Source organism: Littorina saxatilis, linkage group LG1 (genome assembly GCF_037325665.1).
Source record: "Littorina saxatilis isolate snail1 linkage group LG1, US_GU_Lsax_2.0, whole genome shotgun sequence".
NCBI lineage: Eukaryota > Metazoa > Mollusca > Gastropoda > Littorinimorpha > Littorinidae > Littorina > Littorina saxatilis.
The window spans coordinates 97,942,877-97,962,567 of NC_090245.1; the positions used below are offsets into that span (position 1 = coordinate 97,942,877).

General features: G+C 42.4%; 1 protein-coding gene and 3 long non-coding RNA genes across 4 annotated transcripts in view; 1 reads left to right on the plus strand and 3 right to left on the minus strand.

The window, feature by feature from the left end:
- Positions 1-19,691, plus strand: part of LOC138946980 (uncharacterized) — a 63,916-nt gene that overhangs the window by 13,199 nt on the left and 31,026 nt on the right. The gene's annotated exons all lie outside the window — the stretch shown is intronic.
- On the minus strand, positions 1,333-4,222 carry LOC138946859 (uncharacterized). The gene is made up of 3 exons (XR_011449440.1): positions 4,129-4,222; positions 3,051-3,126; positions 1,333-1,865 (listed from the first exon to the last, which is right to left on the minus strand). It is a non-coding gene; the product is annotated as an uncharacterized lncRNA (long non-coding RNA).
- LOC138946965 (uncharacterized) lies at positions 5,205-8,341 on the minus strand. The gene is made up of 4 exons (XR_011449497.1): positions 8,240-8,341; positions 7,362-7,440; positions 6,287-6,362; positions 5,205-5,281 (listed from the first exon to the last, which is right to left on the minus strand). It is a non-coding gene; the product is annotated as an uncharacterized lncRNA (long non-coding RNA).
- Positions 10,164-19,691, minus strand: part of LOC138946917 (AP-5 complex subunit beta-1-like) — a 76,256-nt gene continuing 66,728 nt past the window's right edge. Inside the window, exons 21-24 of the mRNA XM_070318321.1 lie at positions 18,610-18,792; positions 18,047-18,138; positions 11,057-11,229; positions 10,164-10,814 (exon numbers count right to left, since the gene is read on the minus strand). Of these exons, the coding sequence (XP_070174422.1) occupies positions 11,060-11,229; positions 18,047-18,138; positions 18,610-18,792 (445 nt within the window). The 3' untranslated portion in view covers positions 10,164-10,814; positions 11,057-11,059. The remainder of the gene's footprint in view (positions 10,815-11,056; positions 11,230-18,046; positions 18,139-18,609; positions 18,793-19,691) is intronic.

Here is a 19,691-nt window from a genome sequence, read left to right on the forward strand (position 1 = left end):
TCTGAAACGAATCAAAGATGTCTTCGCTAATCTTATCGGTGTTGGTTCTAAAATAATATGACAAGGGAAGTGAATCTCGCAACAACAAAAAAATTTTTAGTCCAGCACTTCCAACTATTGGGTTCTGTCTAAAAACGATTACGGCGAAAAAATTCGTCGACTTTGATGGCGGAAAACCATGAAAATGGCCATTCTGTTCACTGAAGTCGGCGTGTAAACCATTTAGACGACCTCCGGAGCACGTCTAAATTTAGTCGCCAGTTTCGGTTGGCGGCACTCGCTGTTTGCACGCCGCCTAAACGTTTAGACCTCACTCATGCATAACTCCCCTGGGCCGTCCCTTAGTCTCTGGGAAACAAGCTTGCACTTAGAAAGAAATGGGATAAAAGTGGGAATTCCCTCTTCATTCCCACACAGCGTGCGAGGAAAATGTTCAGACGCTGCGAGCGCGAGTCACGTCACGAGTCTGCAAGTTGCCCCATTGAGATCGGTGACGTCACAGCACACGCTGTTTACACTAGACTCGTTTGAATCGTAGCAAACGTTGAAGAATACTATCATTCAAAATACACCGAAGTATTTTATGTGTGTGTAATTATTGCAGTTCTCTTAATAACAACTGTTGTCTCTAGAATGGTTTATTTACTCACGTGATGACTAAATATTTTCAAGGATTTTTGTTTTCACTGCGGGACTATTATTCTGCCCTGTTCAGTTCCGCGTTGGGCCTGCCGATTGAGAGTGTTTGAAATTTGCTACAATTGCCGGCGAATATACTGTGAATACGTTCCGTGCGCGCAAGTATTGCATGTGCATGGATCAAAGATTACATCTGAAGAACACCGAGTAATATAATGGCGGCTTCATATTCAACAAAGCGAAGACGACCCAGGCAGCAGAGAAATATGCCCAGCATATGGCAAACATATGACATGGCATGTGGAAATCATATAGTAAAACCATATGTCAGTCATAGATAAATTGCAAATGGTTTTGGAATGGCTACCATATGGTTTTTAGGTGAAAATGACATGTCAAAAACACTAGTTTGCCACATCACAAGTGACATTGTCATATGGAAACCTCATTTACACCACATTACAAGTGACACTGACATATGGAATTCATTTGTTTGCCATATCACAAATGACATTGGCATATGCAAATTACATGGTTGCCATGAAACAAATGATATTGTTTGCTATATGTCATATGTTTACTGTATGAATGACATGTCTTCGTCATATGTTTGACCGATACTTCGAACCTCACAGACACACACTCAATCACACATTTTCACAACAAAAGACAAAACAACAGTCTGAAGACCATACTTTATATTCAATATCATAATAATAAGCCAACTTGTATCTTTTCTCCGTAAGGAATCAATGAAACAAAGTCACAGCAGGAATAATACTTCCAAGTCAGCCAAACACACACACATTAAGGGAAAAAAGGCTTTAAAGTTTAGTTTAAAAAACTAAAACAAAAAAATCGCATCACTTCAGGGTTGTACCTTGAGTGTGTGTGGTGAATAACCATCGCAGCACTGGGAATGTAATCTCTGCAGTATGATTTAAAAGACAAGTTCTGGATTGAGAACAATTAATCTGCTTTAAAATTTGGTTTCAGGATCATATGTTATCTTAAGATAATCAGTTCTACACTCTGAATGTGGGTCAAGGTTTGTCACTCTTCAGCTTTCTGGATGATGCACAGGGGTGGTGTCTTGGACAGAACTTCTACCCCATCGCCAGAGTTTAGCACCACCGACTGTGCCGAAACAGATATCCCTGATCACGAAGATGTGTAAGCTTGATCGGCTGACATCTTGCAAGACTTTGTTACATGAGGCATGGTACCTGGAAAAAAAAGAGAAAAAATAGAACCTGATAGAATGAAGTGTAGTCAGAGGAAAATGTTAACCATTTGACAGTGTAAAATTGTATGATTGGAGGACACTACATGCTTTAACCTTCGCCGCAGCTCGCTAAATACATTCTTTGCAGCACGTCGTGAGTACCCATGTAACCATACTTCTCAAAGAAAGAAAAACATGCACGGGTAAACAAAACAAGAACAAGAAAAAAGAAAAAAATACATAAATCAGGCTTTTCATTGAATTAGATTGTCAAACTAAATATATTTCCGATTTTGTACTTACATTTATCTTTTACGTGTTGTGTAATTACGCACCAAGTTAATTCTTACCTGAAATAAACAGGAACCATAACTCAGCTTTTATTTTGACATCAAACCCACAATTATCTCCCTTACAATCGAGATTTTGTCTGAAAACTTCTGTGTACACATCGAAGGCCCAATCAGGGTTTCAATCTACAAATCCACTACTCAATGTGTATGGTTGAAAAGAACACAACCCCGAACTGGCCCCTTGCTTTCACATTACAGTCACCAGAAAGTCACATTACACTGTTAGAAGTATGGTTACATAGTGTCTCACGACGTGCTGCGAAGATAGTCGATGTTTGACCTTTGTTTACTTAATTACCTGTCTATCAATTTTAATGCGGGTTTAGGAGATAAAAGATTTTTTAGGTGTTTGAGGCATTTACAAAAGCTCATTACAGAATTCCACATAGTTTTCGAGATATTCGCAATTAAAGTCCGGACTGTTACTAAAGTACTCACGACCTACGGCAAAGGTTAACAGAGATTTTTCGCAGACTTTTTTTATCACCGCTTACTGATTGGTTAGCTATAGCCAAACTGCTCTTATCGCATTAGGAGGTAGCTCCGATAGCTGCACTGGCCTTCAAAGTCTGACAAGAATCGTCGCTTAAAAAACAAGTTTGAGCGTTTGCGCTGTTCACAAGGGCAGCAATTTTGATTTGATTTGGCGCTGACTAAAATTGTTTCAAGGTAGGGGGAAAGTTGGTACAAAGTCTGCCATATGAACAAAACTTAAGTCACAACCTGACTCACCAAAGAAAAAAGAAAAAATTGAGGTTGGGAGAGAGAGAAATGTTGAAGTTGAACAGTTATTGATTTACAAGGCTAAGTGATCTGTATGAATGGTTACTTACCTCAAGTCAAAAAGCAAGGTCTTGTTTGTAGTTCAAAGTATGTTTGGCCTGACCAAAGCTGCTTATTACTGCCACCCTGAAAAGATATCACAGAAATAATTAATGCTTGATAAAGACATATGCAATTGCACAAAACTCTTACCAAAAAAACCCATTCAGGTTACAGAACTAAAAATAAATCCTCTGAATAATAAAACTGAGAAAATTGAGCCTATTACTATGAGTATGGCTGGGGGACACTACATTCTTTTACATTTGATGAATAATTTTTTTTAAATGAATAAAATCTTTGAGAGAATTTGACAGTTAAGGTTCATAGAGACTGGTCTATTATGTTTTCTCAAATTACTGGACATAACTCTCACACAAACACAAAGAAAAAAAGGTAAAAAGGGTAGGAGCAAGCTGACAATCACTCAAAAACTGCACTGAAAGGAGTTGAAATAAATTGATGAATAATCACACCGACACAAAACTATATCCCTGCCTAGATTTTCAGATCATCTGAAAACATTTAAGCGCTGTTCACATGACAGACGAGCAAACAACTTTCCCCCGACTCGAAGTCGTTTGAAAATACCTCCTGGGTTGTCGGCAAAAAGTCAGCCATGTGAACAGCCCCAGCAATTTATAAACAATTAAGGTAAGACTTAGCAGCGACTCCAAAAACTGCTGGACTTGGCCGTGGAATGACAAAGATATTCCGCAGACTTTTCTTATCGCCGCTTACTGATTGGTTAGCTATAGCAAAACTATCGCCAAACTGCTCTTACTGCATTAGGAGGTAGCTCCGATATCTGCACTGGTATTCAAAGTCGGACAAGAATCGTCGCTTAAAACAAGTTTGAGCGTTTTTGCTGTTCACAAGGGCAGCAATTTTGATTTGATTTGGCGCTGACTAAAATTGTTTCAAGGTAGGGGGAAAGTTGGTACAAAGTCTGCCATATGAACAAAACTTAAGTCACAACCTGACTCACCAAAGAAAAAAGAAAAAATTGAGGTTGGGAGAGAGAGAAATGTTGAAGTTGAACAGTTTTTGATTTACAAGGCTAAGTGATATATATGAATGGTTACTTACCTCAAGTCAAAAAGCAAGGTCTTGTTTGTAGTTCAAAGTATGTTTGGCCTGACCAAAGCTGCTTATTACTGCCACCCTGAAAAGATATCACAGAAATAATTAATGCTTGATGAAGACATATGCAATTGCACAAAACTCTTACCAAAAAAACCCATTCAGGTTACAGAACTAAAAATAAATCCTCTGAATAATAAAACTGAGAAAATTGAGCCTATTACTATGAGTATGGCTGGGGGACACTACATTCTTTTACATTTGATGAATAATTTTTTTTAAATGAATAAAATCTTTGAGAGAATTTGACAGTTAAGGTTCATAGAGACTGGTCTATTATGTTTTCTCAAATTACTGGACATAACTCTCACACAAACACAAAGAAAAAAGGTAAAAAGGGTAGAAGCAAGCTGAAAATCACTCAAAAACTGCACTGAAAGGAGTTGAAATAAATTGATGAATAATCACACCGACACAAAACTATATCCCTGCCTAGATTTTCAGATCATCTGAAAACATTTAAGCGCTGTTCACATGACAGACAAGCAAACATCTTTCCCCCGACTCGAAGTCGTTTGAAAATACCTCCTGGGTTGTCGGCAAAAAGTCAGCCATGTGAACAGCCCCAGCAATTTATAAACAATTAAGGTAAGACTTAGCAGCGACTCCAAAAACTGCTGGACTTGGCCGTGGAATGACAAAGATATTCCGCAGACTTTTCTTATCGCCGCTTACTGATTGGTTAGCTATAGCAAAACTATCGCCAAACTGCTCTTACTGCATTAGGAGGTAGCTCCGATATCTGCACTGGTATTCAAAGTCGGACAAGAATCGTCGCTTAAAACAAGTTTGAGCGTTTTTGCTGTTCACAAGGGCAGCAATTTTGATTTGATTTGGCGCTGACTAAAATTGTTTCAAGGTAGGGGGAAAGTTGGTACAAAGTCTGCCATATGAACAAAACTTAAGTCACAACCTGACTCACCAAAGAAAAAAGAAAAAATTGAGGTTGGGAGAGAGAGAAATGTTGAAGTTGAACAGTTTTTGATTTACAAGGCTAAGTGATATATATGAATGGTTACTTACCTCAAGTCAAAAAGCAAGGTCTTGTTTGTAGTTCAAAGTATGTTTGGCCTGACCAAAGCTGCTTATTACTGCCACCCTGAAAAGATATCACAGAAATAATTAATGCTTGATGAAGACATATGCAATTGCACTTGTAAGACTCTAACAAAAAAACACCATTCAGGTTACAGAACTAAAAATAAATCCTCTGAATAATAAAACTGAGAAAATTGAGCCTATTACTATGAGTATGGCTGGGGGACACTACATTCTTTTACATTTGATGAATATTTCTTTTAAATGAATAAAATCTTTGAGAGAATTTGACAGTTAAGGTTCATAGAGACTGGTCTATTATGTTTTCTCAAATTACTGGACATAACTCTCACAAAAACACAAAGAAAAAAAGGTAAAAAGGGTAGGAGCAAGCTGACAATCACTCAAAAACTGCACTGAAAGGAGTTGAAATAAATTGATGAATAATCACACCGACACAAAACTATATCCCTGCCTAGATTTTCAGATCATCTGAAAACATTTAAGCGCTGTTCACATGACAGACGAGCAAACAACTTTCCCCCGACTCGAAGTCGTTTGAAAATACCTCCTGGGTTGTCGGCAAAAAGTCAGCCATGTGAACAGCTCCAGCAATTTATAAACAATTAAGGTAAGACTTAGCAGCGACTCCAAAAACTGCTGGACTTGGCCGTGGAATGACAAAGATATTCCGCAGACTTTTCTTATCGCCGCTTACTGATTGGTTAGCTATAGCAAAACTATCGCCAAACTGCTCTTACTGCATTAGGAGGTAGCTCCGATATCTGCACTGGTATTCAAAGTCGGACAAGAATCGTCGCTTAAAACAAGTTTGAGCGTTTTTGCTGTTCACAAGGGCAGCAATTTTGATTTGATTTGGCGCTGACTAAAATTGTTTCAAGGTAGGGGGAAAGTTGGTACAAAGTCTGCCATATGAACAAAACTTAAGTCACAACCTGACTCACCAAAGAAAAAAGAAAAAATTGAGGTTGGGAGAGAGAGAAATGTTGAAGTTGAACAGTTTTTGATTTACAAGGCTAAGTGATATATATGAATGGTTACTTACCTCAAGTCAAAAAGCAAGGTCTTGTTTGTAGTTCAAAGTATGTTTGGCCTGACCAAAGCTGCTTATTACTGCCACCCTGAAAAGATATCACAGAAATAATTAATGCTTGATGAAGACATATATGCAATTGCACAAAACTCTTACAAAAAAACACCATTCAGGTTACAGAACTAAAAATAAATCCTCTGAATAATAAAACTGACAAAATAGAGCCTATTACTATGAGTATGGCTGGGGGACACTACATTCTTTTACATTTGATGAATATTTCTTTTAAATGAATAAAATCTTTGAGAGAATTTGACAGTTAAGGTTCATAGAGACTGGTCTATTATGTTTTCTCAAATTACTGGACATAACTCTCACACAAACACAAAGAAAAAAAGGTAAAAAGGGTAGGAGCGAGCTGACAGTCACTCAAAAACTGCACTGAAAGGAGTTGAAATAAATTGATGAATAATCACACCGACACAAAACTATATCCCTGCCTAGATTTTCAGATCATCTGAAAACATTTAAGCGCTGTTCACATGACAGACGAGCAAACAACTTTCCCCCGACTCGAAGTCGTTTGAAAATACCTCCTGGGTTGTCGGCAAAAAGTCAGCCATGTGAACAGCTCCAGCAATTTATAAACAATTAAGGTAAGACTTAGCAGCGACTCCAAAAACTGCTGGACTTGGCCGTGGAATGACAAAGATATTCCGCAGACTTTTCTTATCGCCGCTTACTGATTGGTTAGCTATAGCAAAAGTATCGCCAAACTGCTCTTACTGCATTAGGAGGTAGCTCCGATAGCTGCACTGGTATTCAAAGTCGGACAAGAATCGTCGTTTAAAACAAGTTTGAGCGTTTTTGCTGTTCACAAGTGCAGCAATTTTGATTTGATTTGGCACTGACTAAAATTGTTTCAAGGTAGGGGGAAAGTTGGTACAAAGTCTGCCATATGAACAAAACTTAAGTCACAACCTGACCCACCAAAGAGAAAATAAAAAATTGAGGTTGGGAGAGAGAGAAATCTTGAAGTTGAACGGTTATTGATTGATGAGGCAGAGCGATATGAATGGTTACTTACCTCGGCTCAATACGCAAGGTCCTGTTTGTAATTCAGACAGAGTATGTTTGAACTGACCGAAGCTGTTCAGTACCGCCACCTTGAAAAAATATCACAGAAATAGTTAACACTTGATGAAGATGCAATTTACATTTGATGGATGACATTTTTTTAAATGAAGACAGAAAAAAATCTTTAAAAAGTCCACACTTGTTCATCAATGAAAACAAAATTGGAATGTATAATCAGTAGATTAGAATCCAGAAGTTTACCAAGAGACAGGAAGCTGATAAATGTTAAATGAGAATGTAAAAAACTACCATCTAATTCGCAGGTTATACATACATTTGTTTACTTCAACAAAAAATCGGGTTGGTTGAATTTTGTCATCGTGTGTAATGTAGATCAGCTCGCGAATAAAATATATTATTCAATCACTATCAATATCATGAATATGAAAAGCAGAGTCTCGTCTACTTGTGAACAATGTTTCAAACTGATTGGATTATATTTGAAGCGAACGGGTAAGACATGTGTTAGCAACCTCCCCGATTTTTGTTGTGTGACCAGCGAATCGGAGCATTTTCACACTTTTAGGTTTACTGTTTTAGTTTTACAACTTCAATTCTAAAAAGCAAACCACAACATCAATCAACATCATGTTTTTGGAAAAGTTAGTTGACTCACACCTCGTTCAGAAAAAACAAACTTGGATGAATAGAACAGTGTTCTTGTCTTGGCAAAAAATAAAATAAAATCGAGACTGTGACTGTGTCTGTGAGGCCCCGGCCCTCCCATCATCAGTCATCAAATTCGAAATCAAATTCTTCCATCAGTTAATTCACTTAGTACTTCGTGAGACAATCAATCTTCATTTTAGAATGAAAGACAAGGATTACCTTACATCCAATAAGCAACTCAAAATACAAGGCAGGAAGATAAAAGGGTAAATAACGCCAAAACATGTGGCATAATAAATTTAGCGCCAACCGGAAGTCAAGTGAGAACATTAATTAACAAGGGAAATAACTGAAAGATATTGCTCTTTGCAGTTGTTATTGTCTCCCTTAAAACAAACGGCTCACTGATCTAAACATAATGAGTGTAAATGCTCAGTTGACCAAAAAACAAAACTTCAGCAACTTTTTTCTACAAACAATTTTTTTTTTGTTATAGAAGGTGTTTTTGGATTTATTTTATCAAATAAAAAAAATAAAAAAAGGCTGAGAACAAATTTTATGATAAAAATTTAATAAAAATCTGATATATAAAATAAAAATATTTGATTAAAAATAAAATGTATTCTGTAAACCCAAACTGTCTAAAAAAAACTTTAAAAATAACCGAATACAGGTTTTAATGCAATTAAAATTCTAAATAAAAAAATGTCACCAAGAAGAATGATTAATTTTTATCTCAAAATGTCAAAATTAAATACAGGTAAAAAAATAAAAAAAAATAAAAAAAGTGTTTTTCTAAAGAACAAACATAAATGCACGGTATTAAATTAGGAAAACAAAGATTGCAATCACCTTTTCAAATAAGCGTGGTGAAATCGTTTCGACTGCGACAATCTGCGTAAAAGTTGGCGAAATGTAAGGCGCGAATAGCGAAGGTGTCACGCATTTCAGCATGAAAAAGAAAAAAACCCGCATGCAGGATCATGGTGGCTGGGAACGCTCACCTTATAAAATATAGTCAAACTCAGACAGCAAACTTCGGCTGGTTGCAAAAAGTATCACATACATTTTTTGCAAAATAACAAATGACACAAACAAATTGCAAAAAAAAGTTTATTTTAATTTTTTTTTTACACACACTCAAAACCTTATTTGGAGGGTTTAGACGCACTCAAAAACCAAAATGGCATACAATACTTTGCCCCAAATTCAGATTTTTCAATTGTCATTTTTGTAATCAATATACAATAATTCGCAAAATAAATACCATAATTGTTCACAAACAAAAGCTTTAAAATAATTCAGCTTGAAAAAGTAGAGTAGCTGACCGCGCCAGCAAGAATCCAGCTGGCTATGATATGCCGCTGGTCATGGTCAGATCATGTGAGAAATGACAAATTGTAACCATGTGGTATCCATACGATTTCTGACATATGTACAATATGTGGCAACTGGCATCTGTCCCGCAGATGATTTCCAGATCTTTTGCTACCTGGGGATTAGTGGGATTACTGTCAAACTCGAAGGTTGATGAACGCATGAACACGGCTTTCCTACGTGGCCGCGCGCGCGCGCGCGCTCGTAATCCAGCGTCAAGTTGATTTGAGTGATTAAAAACTAGTGTGTGTGTGCTTGAATATGTATCTGTGTGTATCAGTTGTTCTTGGTTTTTCTTTTTTTTTATACATTGATGATTTTTAAATTCGCAGGACTCTGAGACGTTCGCAAGAACCCAGTCCTCTACGGAAGTCAGAAGAAGAAGAATTAAGAAGAAGTCCCACACGTTTCCGATATAAACCCCACTTGTTTCCCACCTGAATCCCACTCGCTTCCCACCTGAATCCCACTCGTTTCCCACCTAAGTCCCACTCGCTTCCCACCTGAATCCCACTCGTGCCCCACCCTGATCCCACTCGTGTCCAACCCGTTTCCCACTGGTGTCCCATTTTCTTCCCACTGGGCTCCCACTGGAAGTCGTAATCAAATCCCACATGGCGCCCATGTGGGACTTCCCACAACGTCACCATGTGGGATCCCACTTGGGGCCCACATGGGATCCATGTGGGAAGGTTACTTGGGCTGTGTTACCAATTCGGGAAATCTTGTTTCATTGTGAACCTGTTTGTTGATCTAAACGCCAAAGTAAAGTTCTATTACAAAGGTCAACTTGTATTCTGTATGTAATGGAATGCAAAAGAACCATTGAGAAGTAAAGGTGTAGAAAGTGGCCACCTGGTAACTATAAAATGTGTCACTTACTTTAAAGTGACCACGTATAGTTTTACAACAAAAACCGAACGTCACAATAAAGTTAGAAAGAACAACAAAAAACGCCAAAGGTAAGTATAAAACATAACTTCAATCTTATATTATAAAACATGCACACACGCTTGGCATGAACAAATTCAAACAACCAAATAACACAATAAATTAAAACAAGTATGTAACAGATTAGCACAACAGGAACAAAACAAAGTTTTCAACGGTTGCACCTTCTTCTTCAGCGTTTGACGGTTGTGTTACTCATAGTCTCAGGCCTGCTGCTGTTGTGAACAGGCAAGTTCAGCGCAGGTCTTCAACAGTTCCCTACAGTTTTGCATGTGGAGTTGTGCTCTCTGGCCAGGTCTGGTCGCGTGGAAAGGCAAGGAGAGGGTACGCTTGCAGAACATGCTGCATATTCTGTTCTTCCTCGCCAGAGTCACACCGAGCTCTAAGAAAACACTTATCCTTTTGAGGTGCAACGTTAACAGTTCAGCAGCTGCCTTTTGCATGCATAAGAAGAAGGTCCTTCATACAAGGCCAAAAAAAAAATAAGTCTGTTTACGGTAACCCGACCGACCCTATTTTTTTCGCGCGACCCTAGACTCTTTTTTTGGCATTTGGGAAAAAAAAAAAATATCTTTTGGGTTTTTTTTGCAAAACAACGCAAAAATATGGTTTTTTGGGAGAAAAAAAAAAAAAAAAAAAAATCCCGACCTTCCGACCCTATTTTTTTGGCCTATGTTACCGTAAACAGACCTTTTTTTTTTTTTGGCCCAATCACGTGGCAGAGTCGATAGTGTTGAGGTAGTTACTGACACAGGGCAAGATCTGCCAGTAGTCTGTTGCCATGGAGACCACCTGTTTGTTACTCTGGGCAACGACTTGCAGCAGCAGGTGATAGGAGGGAGGTAGGAACATCAGGTATTTGTCCACAATGCCCTCATCACCTGAGGAAGAGAAAGCAGACACAACGTTTTAATCAAGAATTGTAAGGCCAAAAAAAAAAATTGTCTGTTTCTGGTAACATGGCTAAAAAAAATAGGGTCGGTAGGTCGGGATTTTTTTTATTTTTTTTTATTTTTTTTTTTTACCCCAAATGTAGACCAATAAAACTAACTTTAAAAATCGCGCAAAGAGACTGGATTCACTATACATAGAGACAAGACACTCAACACATTTACAAATCGTCAGCGGACTTTCGTTTTCACACGTTTTTGTTGTTCATTTTCTCACCCTGTCCTTTACCACCAAAAAAAATTAAAAAATTTTGAGTTTGGAAAAAAAAAGTTTAGGGTCGGCGCCAAAATTTAGGGTCGGTCGGGTGACCAGAAACAGACAATTTTTTTTTTTTGGCCTAATCATCAGCTTTTATTGTTTACTTTAATCTATTCAATTTTACTCAAGATCAATTCAGTTATTGTAACAGCTCAGTTACAACAAACAAACATTTAATCGAAAATTTTTGGTTAAATTTTGATTTGATTAATATACTTACCCAATTCATATATATATAGCAATTTACTTCAGTTTAGTGCTAGGACGCTGAAACTACGCTCACCCTGGTAAAGGGGGAAAAGTACCCTAAAAATAGAACAGCCTTGAGGTCACAATGACGTCATGACCGGGATACCCTCCCAGCATGCACTGAGCACGCATGCTCCCGCCGCCATCTTTGTCAAATTCATTCGCTCGAAGCACCCCGTTATATTTTTAGGGGAACTAAAGCGGGGTAGGCGGGAGGGACTTCGGTATATGAATTGGGTAAGTATATTAATCAAATCAAAATTTAACCAAAAATTTTCGATTAAATTACATATCTTATCCCAATTCATATATAGCAGATTGCTAATTAAGGTGGTGGGATGCTCACCTATGAACTAGCCAGCAATTGGCCTGCTGCTACCATCGCTGGCAGGGCCTTGGTACCATCCTGGCGCGTACTGGACACGTCGCGCAGGTAAAAGTTGATAAAAACATCCTCAGATCTCCAGTAGGCTGAATCGAGGACTTCAGACAGTCTTCCCGATCGAAGCACCGCTAAGGAGGATGCCCAGGCTCTCGCCTCGTGCGTTCGAGCCGACGTTAGAGGGAGAACTGACTGCCCCCCCCCTTTCTTTCCGTGCCACCACTCATACGCCTGTTTAACCAGCGTTGAGACCCACTTAGAAAGAGTTACCTTGGATATGTCTTTATGCCTAGCCGTGTTCAGAGAGATGAAGAGCAGTTTCTGCTGATTCGCTCTGATAGGCTCCGTGCGAGACAGGTAACTAGAAAGAGCCCGAACCGGACAGTTAGACATATCTGGGTCGCCTGGAGCAAGAATTCTGCTAAGAGGAAGAATTCTGACTACAGGAGAAGTTTGATCAGGCTTCTGGTTTTTGGCTAAAAATTCCGGCCGAAAACGTAAGGTGATAGCACCATCTTTTTCAAAAGCTATGTCTCTAGAAGAGCCTGAGAGCGCGTGAATTTCGCTACCTCTCCTTGCTGTAGCCAAAAGAACGAGCAAAAGTGTCTTACGAGTAAGATTAGCTAGGCTAGCCGATTGCAATGGTTCAAAATCTTGCGATCTTAAGAATTCCAGAACGAGGAAGAGATCCCATGCAGGGACTGGGGCTCTAATTTTAGCAAAATCTATTGATGCCCCTTTTAAGACACTAGCGATAACTCCACTGAGGTTAACGTTGTGACCTAACTGCCTCAAAGTAGCTGAAATAGCAGAACGTCTGACTCGGAGAGACGAGGGGGAGCTGCCTTGAGCTGCTAACCATGACAAGTGATTAGCTACCTGCATAGAACGTGGGGCCACAGCGACAACCCGATTCTCTGCACACCATTTAACCCAAGCCGCCCAATGTGAAGCGTACACTGAGCTTGTAGATTTCCTGTGCGCTTTCTGCACCAAATCCAGTGTCCTCTCTGAGGCACCTGACAAACGCAAGGATCTTCTCACAGTCTCCATGCGTGAAGGAGCAGGGACTGTGGGTTCGCATGCTGAATGCCGGTGCGTGGTTGTAGTAACTCTCCCTTTTCCAGATTTAGCGGAATGGGAGGACCTTTTGCCAGACGGAGGAGATCCGGGAACCAGTGCTGGCTTGTCCACAACGGTGCGACCAGAACCAGAGATGGTTGCTCCAACTCTGCTTTTCTCAACACTTTTCCAAGGAGTTGGAATGGTGGGAAAGCGTAAGCCGTGAGTCCTGTCCAGTCGACTTCCAGTGCATTCACTTTCCAGGCTTCGGGGTCCGGAAACGGGGATATGAACACTGGTAATCTCCTTGAGAACCGTGTCGCGAAAAGATCGATCACTGGTTTTTCCACCTGAGCCCACAGACGCTGTAGAGCGTGGTGGGTGATCGTCCACTCCGTGTGGAGTACCTTCGATGATCGACTGAGGGCGTCTGCCAAAACATTCAGTTTTCCCGGAAGGTATTTTGCTGATAACCATATCTGATGTTGGTGACACCACTTCAGGATTTGGCATGCCTTGAGAGACAGAGTGTGAGAGCGAGAGCCGCCCTGCCTGTTGATGTAGGCTGCCACGGTAGTATTGTCTGTATGCAGACGAACATGCTTGCCTGTCACCAGTGGCAGAAAGCTCTGAAGACCTTGGGCTACAGCCTCTAACTCGAGCACGTTGATGTGCGAGAGGGCCTGGCCTGTTGTCCACTTGCCTGAGGCTGTGTGGTGAGAGAGATGAGCGCCCCAGCCTGACAGGGAAGCGTCTGTGAACAAGTCCTCCTCTGGAGGAGGGGGAGTGATGAGGACTCCCTGTGAAATCCATGGTTCCAGCCATTGAGCCGTGGTCTCTTGAAACCAGCTTTCTAACTGAACCGATACCTGCCATCCCTGAGAGGAGGGGTTCCAAACCGAATTCAAAGCTGCCTGAAACGGCCTCTTGTGTACTCTCCCCAGAGGGACAAGGGTGGCCATAGATTCCATTTGACCAAGCACTGACGCCAGCTCCCGGACCGAGGCTTGCTGCCGTGCCGCCAGTGATTTCACTAGATCCTGCAGCTTGTCTATCCTCCTCTGTGAGGGGCGTACTGACCAATCTGCCGTATTGAACCTCATTCCCAGGTACGTGAAATCCTGGGATGGTGTAAGTTCCGACTTGGCTTGATTGACCGAGAAACCCAACTCGTGAGCCTGACGCAGTGTGAACCGCGTATGGGCGCTGCATGCTTCCCGATCCTGATTGAGGATAAGCCAGTCGTCGAGATAAGCCCTGAGGCGTACGCCCTGCTGCCTGACAAGAGAGCACAGCTGCCGTACCACCATCGTGAAAATCCAAGGGGCCAAAGAAAGGCCGAAAGGAAGAGCCTTGAATTGGAACACTCTCTCTCCCCATCGAAATCTCAGCCATTTCCGGTCTGATGGATGCATGAGGATGTGAAAGTAAGCGTCTGTCAGGTCGATCGACGTGAGTGCGTCCCTGACTGACGCTGGAGTCTCCATTGTAAACTTGATCTGTCTCAGGAATCTGTTCAGAGGAGACAAGTCTAAGACAGGGCGCCAGCCCCCTGAAGCCTTCGGTACCACGAAAATTCTCCCGTAGAAACCCGGGGAGTTGTGGTCCGTTACTTCGTCTATCGCTTCCTTCTGAAGTAGAGACAAAATTTCTGCTTGTACCGCCGTCTTTGCCTCCAGCTTGACAGGAAACTTGAACTTCGGTAGAACTCTGGTTAAGGGAGCTTTTCCCTCCTTCCAGAGTAGCCTGAACCCCGAACGCACTACGCCCACTATCCACTGACTGTTGACCCTTAGCGACCAAAGTGGGAGCGCCCGAGACAGGCCGCCCGCCGCCAAAGGCGTGTCGGGTGTGTGGGGTAGCGGTTCGGGGGGGCATCATTGGGGGTGTGCTTTGCGTCCAGACCCCCTTGAATTGCCGAAAGACGGCTTCTTCTTAGGGTAAGGCGCGCCTCTTCCCCTACCCCTTGAAGAAGAGCTGGCTTGCGTAGCCCCGCCCCTATTCGCCGAAGAGGCGGAAGGTTTAGGTGGCCCGTAGCTCTTGCTCTGAGGTTTAGTAAACCCGTGCTGAGCTAGCTTAGCGATCGCTAAGTCACGATTGTCCTGTGTTTCCTTCTGGAGGGCGTCAAGTGACGGCTGCCCCAGCAAGGAACCGTCCGTGAACGGCGAGAACTAAAGCACCTCCAGCGTGGCCTTGTCTTGGATCTTAGAGCCAGCCAGAAACGCAGATCTGCGCGAATGCACCGCATGTGCGTAAAGATGCGCAGAAAAACGCATTTGCTCTGCTGAGACTTTAGCCAAAGTAGCGAGCAGAGTAGTCACGTCCTTTACACTCGCGTCACTCCGAAATTCAAACGGATCCAGTGACGTAGCAATAGAACGGGAGAGAGACCTGACAGGGACGCTAACTCCAAGCCGTATCTCCCTGTTTCTTCCAAACCCAAAAGAGAGGCTTCCGTATAAGGGACAGCCCTGTCTTTGCCATAGGTGTCTTCCCTGAGCGACGCCAACTCCGGTGTTACCGGGAGCGTAGCACGCGGCAACGAGAAGGAATCTATGAGATTATGAGGGTAAGCGTTCAACACCAATCTACGTGCCGCCTGTGGGACGTGAGGGGCTCGATGTGCGTCAGCCAGCCAAGGCTTGGCCGAGTCCGGCGCCTGACCATGCTCTGACAAAATAGGCACAGGGACAGACGTCACACCCCTAGATCCCGACCGCTTAGCCAGAATCAAAGACATCTCATACGCCACTGAAGGGGACTCCCGAAACTTAAAAGTTGGTGTCCCTTCTTGCGGTGCGTGAAAATCCCCAACAGCTGAAGGTGGCGGTGCCGTAACGTTAGCTGCTGACACCACTCCTTCCTCAAAGTACCGTGCCGCTACCTGAGCTGCCATAGCTACCGCATGGCTAAGCTTAGCTGGTAACTGCACATTGGCATCATCATCCACAGCGGAATCTTCATATTCCAATTCCCCTTCCGGAAGTTCGCCACCATAATGACTAGCATCGTCATAGGTGGTATCCCCCGGAAGTGAAGGTGCTTGTGAGGTAAAACCACCGCTAGCATCCCTCCTCGAGAATACTTCCTGCCCCCCGGGCGGAAGTGTGGAACGCTGTGCCGATACCGGAACCTGAATAGGCCGTACCGACGGTAGCGTGTCTTCCGTTCTAAGCCGAGGCATGGGAAGGGATAAACCTCGCCCGGATGCCTGACTATTGACGGCTTCCTGCCCCCGTGGCGGAAGTAGAGACCTTAGTGCCGTCTGCAACTCGTGGCCAGACAAGCACCTCGTATCTCCTGTCTCAAGAGTACACATGGGAGGGGTCATTCCGCCTCGTCCGTATGTTTCTCTATTGACAGCTTCTTGCTCCCGTGGCAGAAGTTGAGACCTTTGTGTCGTCGGCAACTCCTGGCCGGACATACACTCCGTGTCTCCCGTACTGAGAGCTAGCGTGGGAAGGGCTATGCCGCCTCGCCATGACGCACGTCTACTGACGGTTTCCTGCCCGACGCCGGGCGGAAGTTGGGACAGTACGGTACCTTCAGAAAAGTTGTCGAAACCGGCATCTTGCTCAGCGTGAACATCAGCACTCGTCACCGTGGCTGACGGGGTTGCCTTCGCCCTCGCTCCTGCGCTTGCTTTGTCCGCTCCCGCATGGAGAGAAAGCAACTGCGCGTTCGCCGACTGTAACTCCGCTGAAAACATGGCACGCATTTGTTCGCTAAACGAAGCAAACATAGTTGACAAATCTTCTTTCACTGACAAAGTTTCTTTATCTGTCATAACGCTAGACTTGACCGGCGCTGTCTTGCTAACATGCTTCAGCTCAGACGCTGTCTTGCACCCATGCTTCAACGCCGGCATTTCAGGACTTTTGGGATCATCAATTTGTACATGAAACGATGTCTTAGAAACTGGTTCAAAACAACTAACAGTGGTTTTCGACCCCTTCGCTTTCTTAGTCACCTTCTTAGACGGGGACTCTGTTGTCCCCACCTGTCTAGCGCTAGATTTTTTCTTCTCACTGTCTGCCATATTGGCGAAAGTCTAGAAACGTCAAAACGTAAACAAGACTAACTTGTGGCAAACGAAAATGAAACAACAAGGTAAAACTGGAAAAATCTCACCCAAACTCAGCTAAAGCTAAGTACAAACGATGTGTCCAGGGTTGGAACTGCCAAGAAGCAGAGGGCTAAAGAATAGCCCGAGCGTAGACCAAAACACGTCCGCAGTCAAGTCGCTGAAGAGTGGAATGAATTTGACAAAGATGGCGGCGGGAGCATGCGTGCTCAGTGCATGCTGGGAGGGTATCCCGGTCATGACGTCATTGTGACCTCAAGGCTGTTCTATTTTTAGGGTACTTTTCCCCCTTTACCAGGGTGAGCGTAGTTTCAGCGTCCTAGCACTAAACTGAAGTAAATTGCTATATATGAATTGGGATAAGATATGTAATTTAATTGTCTATTATATTCTCAAATGTTTAGTATCCAACCCCATTTTCTGACAGTCTGTACATAATTAACAATATATATTTATAACTAACTCTGAATTCTCTTCTCAGAAGTCCACTGTTAGAAGATTACACTGCCCACAAAAGTACAGTGGAACCTCCCTTTAAAGACCTCCAAAAATCTGAGAAAGTCAGGTCTTAAAAAGGAGGGAGTTTTAAAATGGGGGTAATTTACAAAGGTTACGAACAGAAAGTCTGAGAAAACAAGGCCCTAAAAAGGAGGGAGTCTTAAATTGAGGGGTCTTAAAATGGAGGTTCCACTGTACTGAAATGAGAGGGTACCTGAGGGGTGGGGGAGGTGGAAGGCGTTGAGAGCACGGTGGATCCTGTCAGTAGCACACTGTACAACCTTCACTGACTCCACACCCTGCTGCCTGCAACATACACACAAACACACCTTCACACACAAAATATGACTGAGCCACACTGTACAACCTTCACTGACTCCACACCCTGCTGCCTGCAACATACACACAAACACACCTTCACACACAAAATATGACTAAGGCACACTGCAGACAGATTGTTTTCAAAAAGTCTCTCCTACCCCAGTCACTTCACCTACATCTCTATACCCCTTGCCTTACAAGCATTTAAGCGACCGACAGTTGTATTCACCTTTTCGAAATCTGAGCTACTCTTGCTTATTGTTATGCTTTGAGACCGAGAGCCGACTACCTCAAGTTTCCGCAGCTCTTGCAAGAGTCCGTCCCACATGCTTTGCTATGCTTCTTCTGCTAACGTTCGATGGTTATTTGCTATGCTTCAATTGTCGTGAGAGTTTGTGAGAGCTTGGAATATGGAGAGGGTCTATTGTTGCCCAGAGAAAATCTGTGCTCACTCACCTTGCATGGTTGCTATCAGCAGTGAGCACAGCCCACAGTTCATCAAACACACAGTGCCGGTCCTGAAGCACGTCAACACCAAGCTCCTGCCATGGCAAGGTCAGGGTCAGGTCAGTGAAGGTCACCCCCACCGGGTCCAGTAAACAGGACACAGTACTGTGATCCTCTGTGCAAAACATCGCCCTGAAAACAAACAAGTCGCGTAAGGCGAAATTACTACTTTTAGTCAAGCTGTCAAACTCACGGAATGGAACTGAACGCACTGTATTTTTTCACCAAGACAGTACAGCTTCGTCAATCCCCGCGAGAAGGAAATCGCTCACCTCCCACGTGCAAAACGCAGGGAAATTAACACGCCAGAATAGCGCGGTAGCGTATTGTGCTGAGCAGGAAAACGCGCTTTTCTGTATTCTTGTTAACTTTCTGAGCTTGTTTTGAATACACCCTATCATATCTATATGTTTTTTGAATCAGGAAATGATAAAGAATAAGATGAAATCATTTTTGGATCGATTTCTTACATTTTAATCGTAAGACTAATTAATCTATTTTCGTTAATTGTGATCACATTTTAAGATTAAACATGACATATGTATATATTTTTAGATTCAGAATGTGATGAAGAATACGATGCAATCAATTTTAAATCTGTTTGCGAAAAATCGATTTTAATGACAACTTTAATGAGCAAACTCATTCATTAATTTTTAAGCCTCCAAGCTGAAATGCAATACCAAAGTCCGGGCTTCGTCGAAGATTACTTCACCAAAATTTCAACCAATTTGGTTGAAAAATGAGAGCGTGACAGTGACGCCTCAACTTTCACGTATCATTTATCCAAAAAAAGAAAAAAACGTCTGGAGATACCATACTCAGGATCTCTCATGTCAAGTTTCATGAAGATCGGTCCAGTAGTTTTCTCTGAATCACTCTACACACACACACTTACACACAGACAGACACACATACACCACGACCCTCGTCTCGATTCCCCCCTCTATGTTAAAACATTTAGTCAAAACTTGACTAAATGTAATAACAAGAAGGGCAAAGCCCATACGACTCACATGCTTGACCTAAAC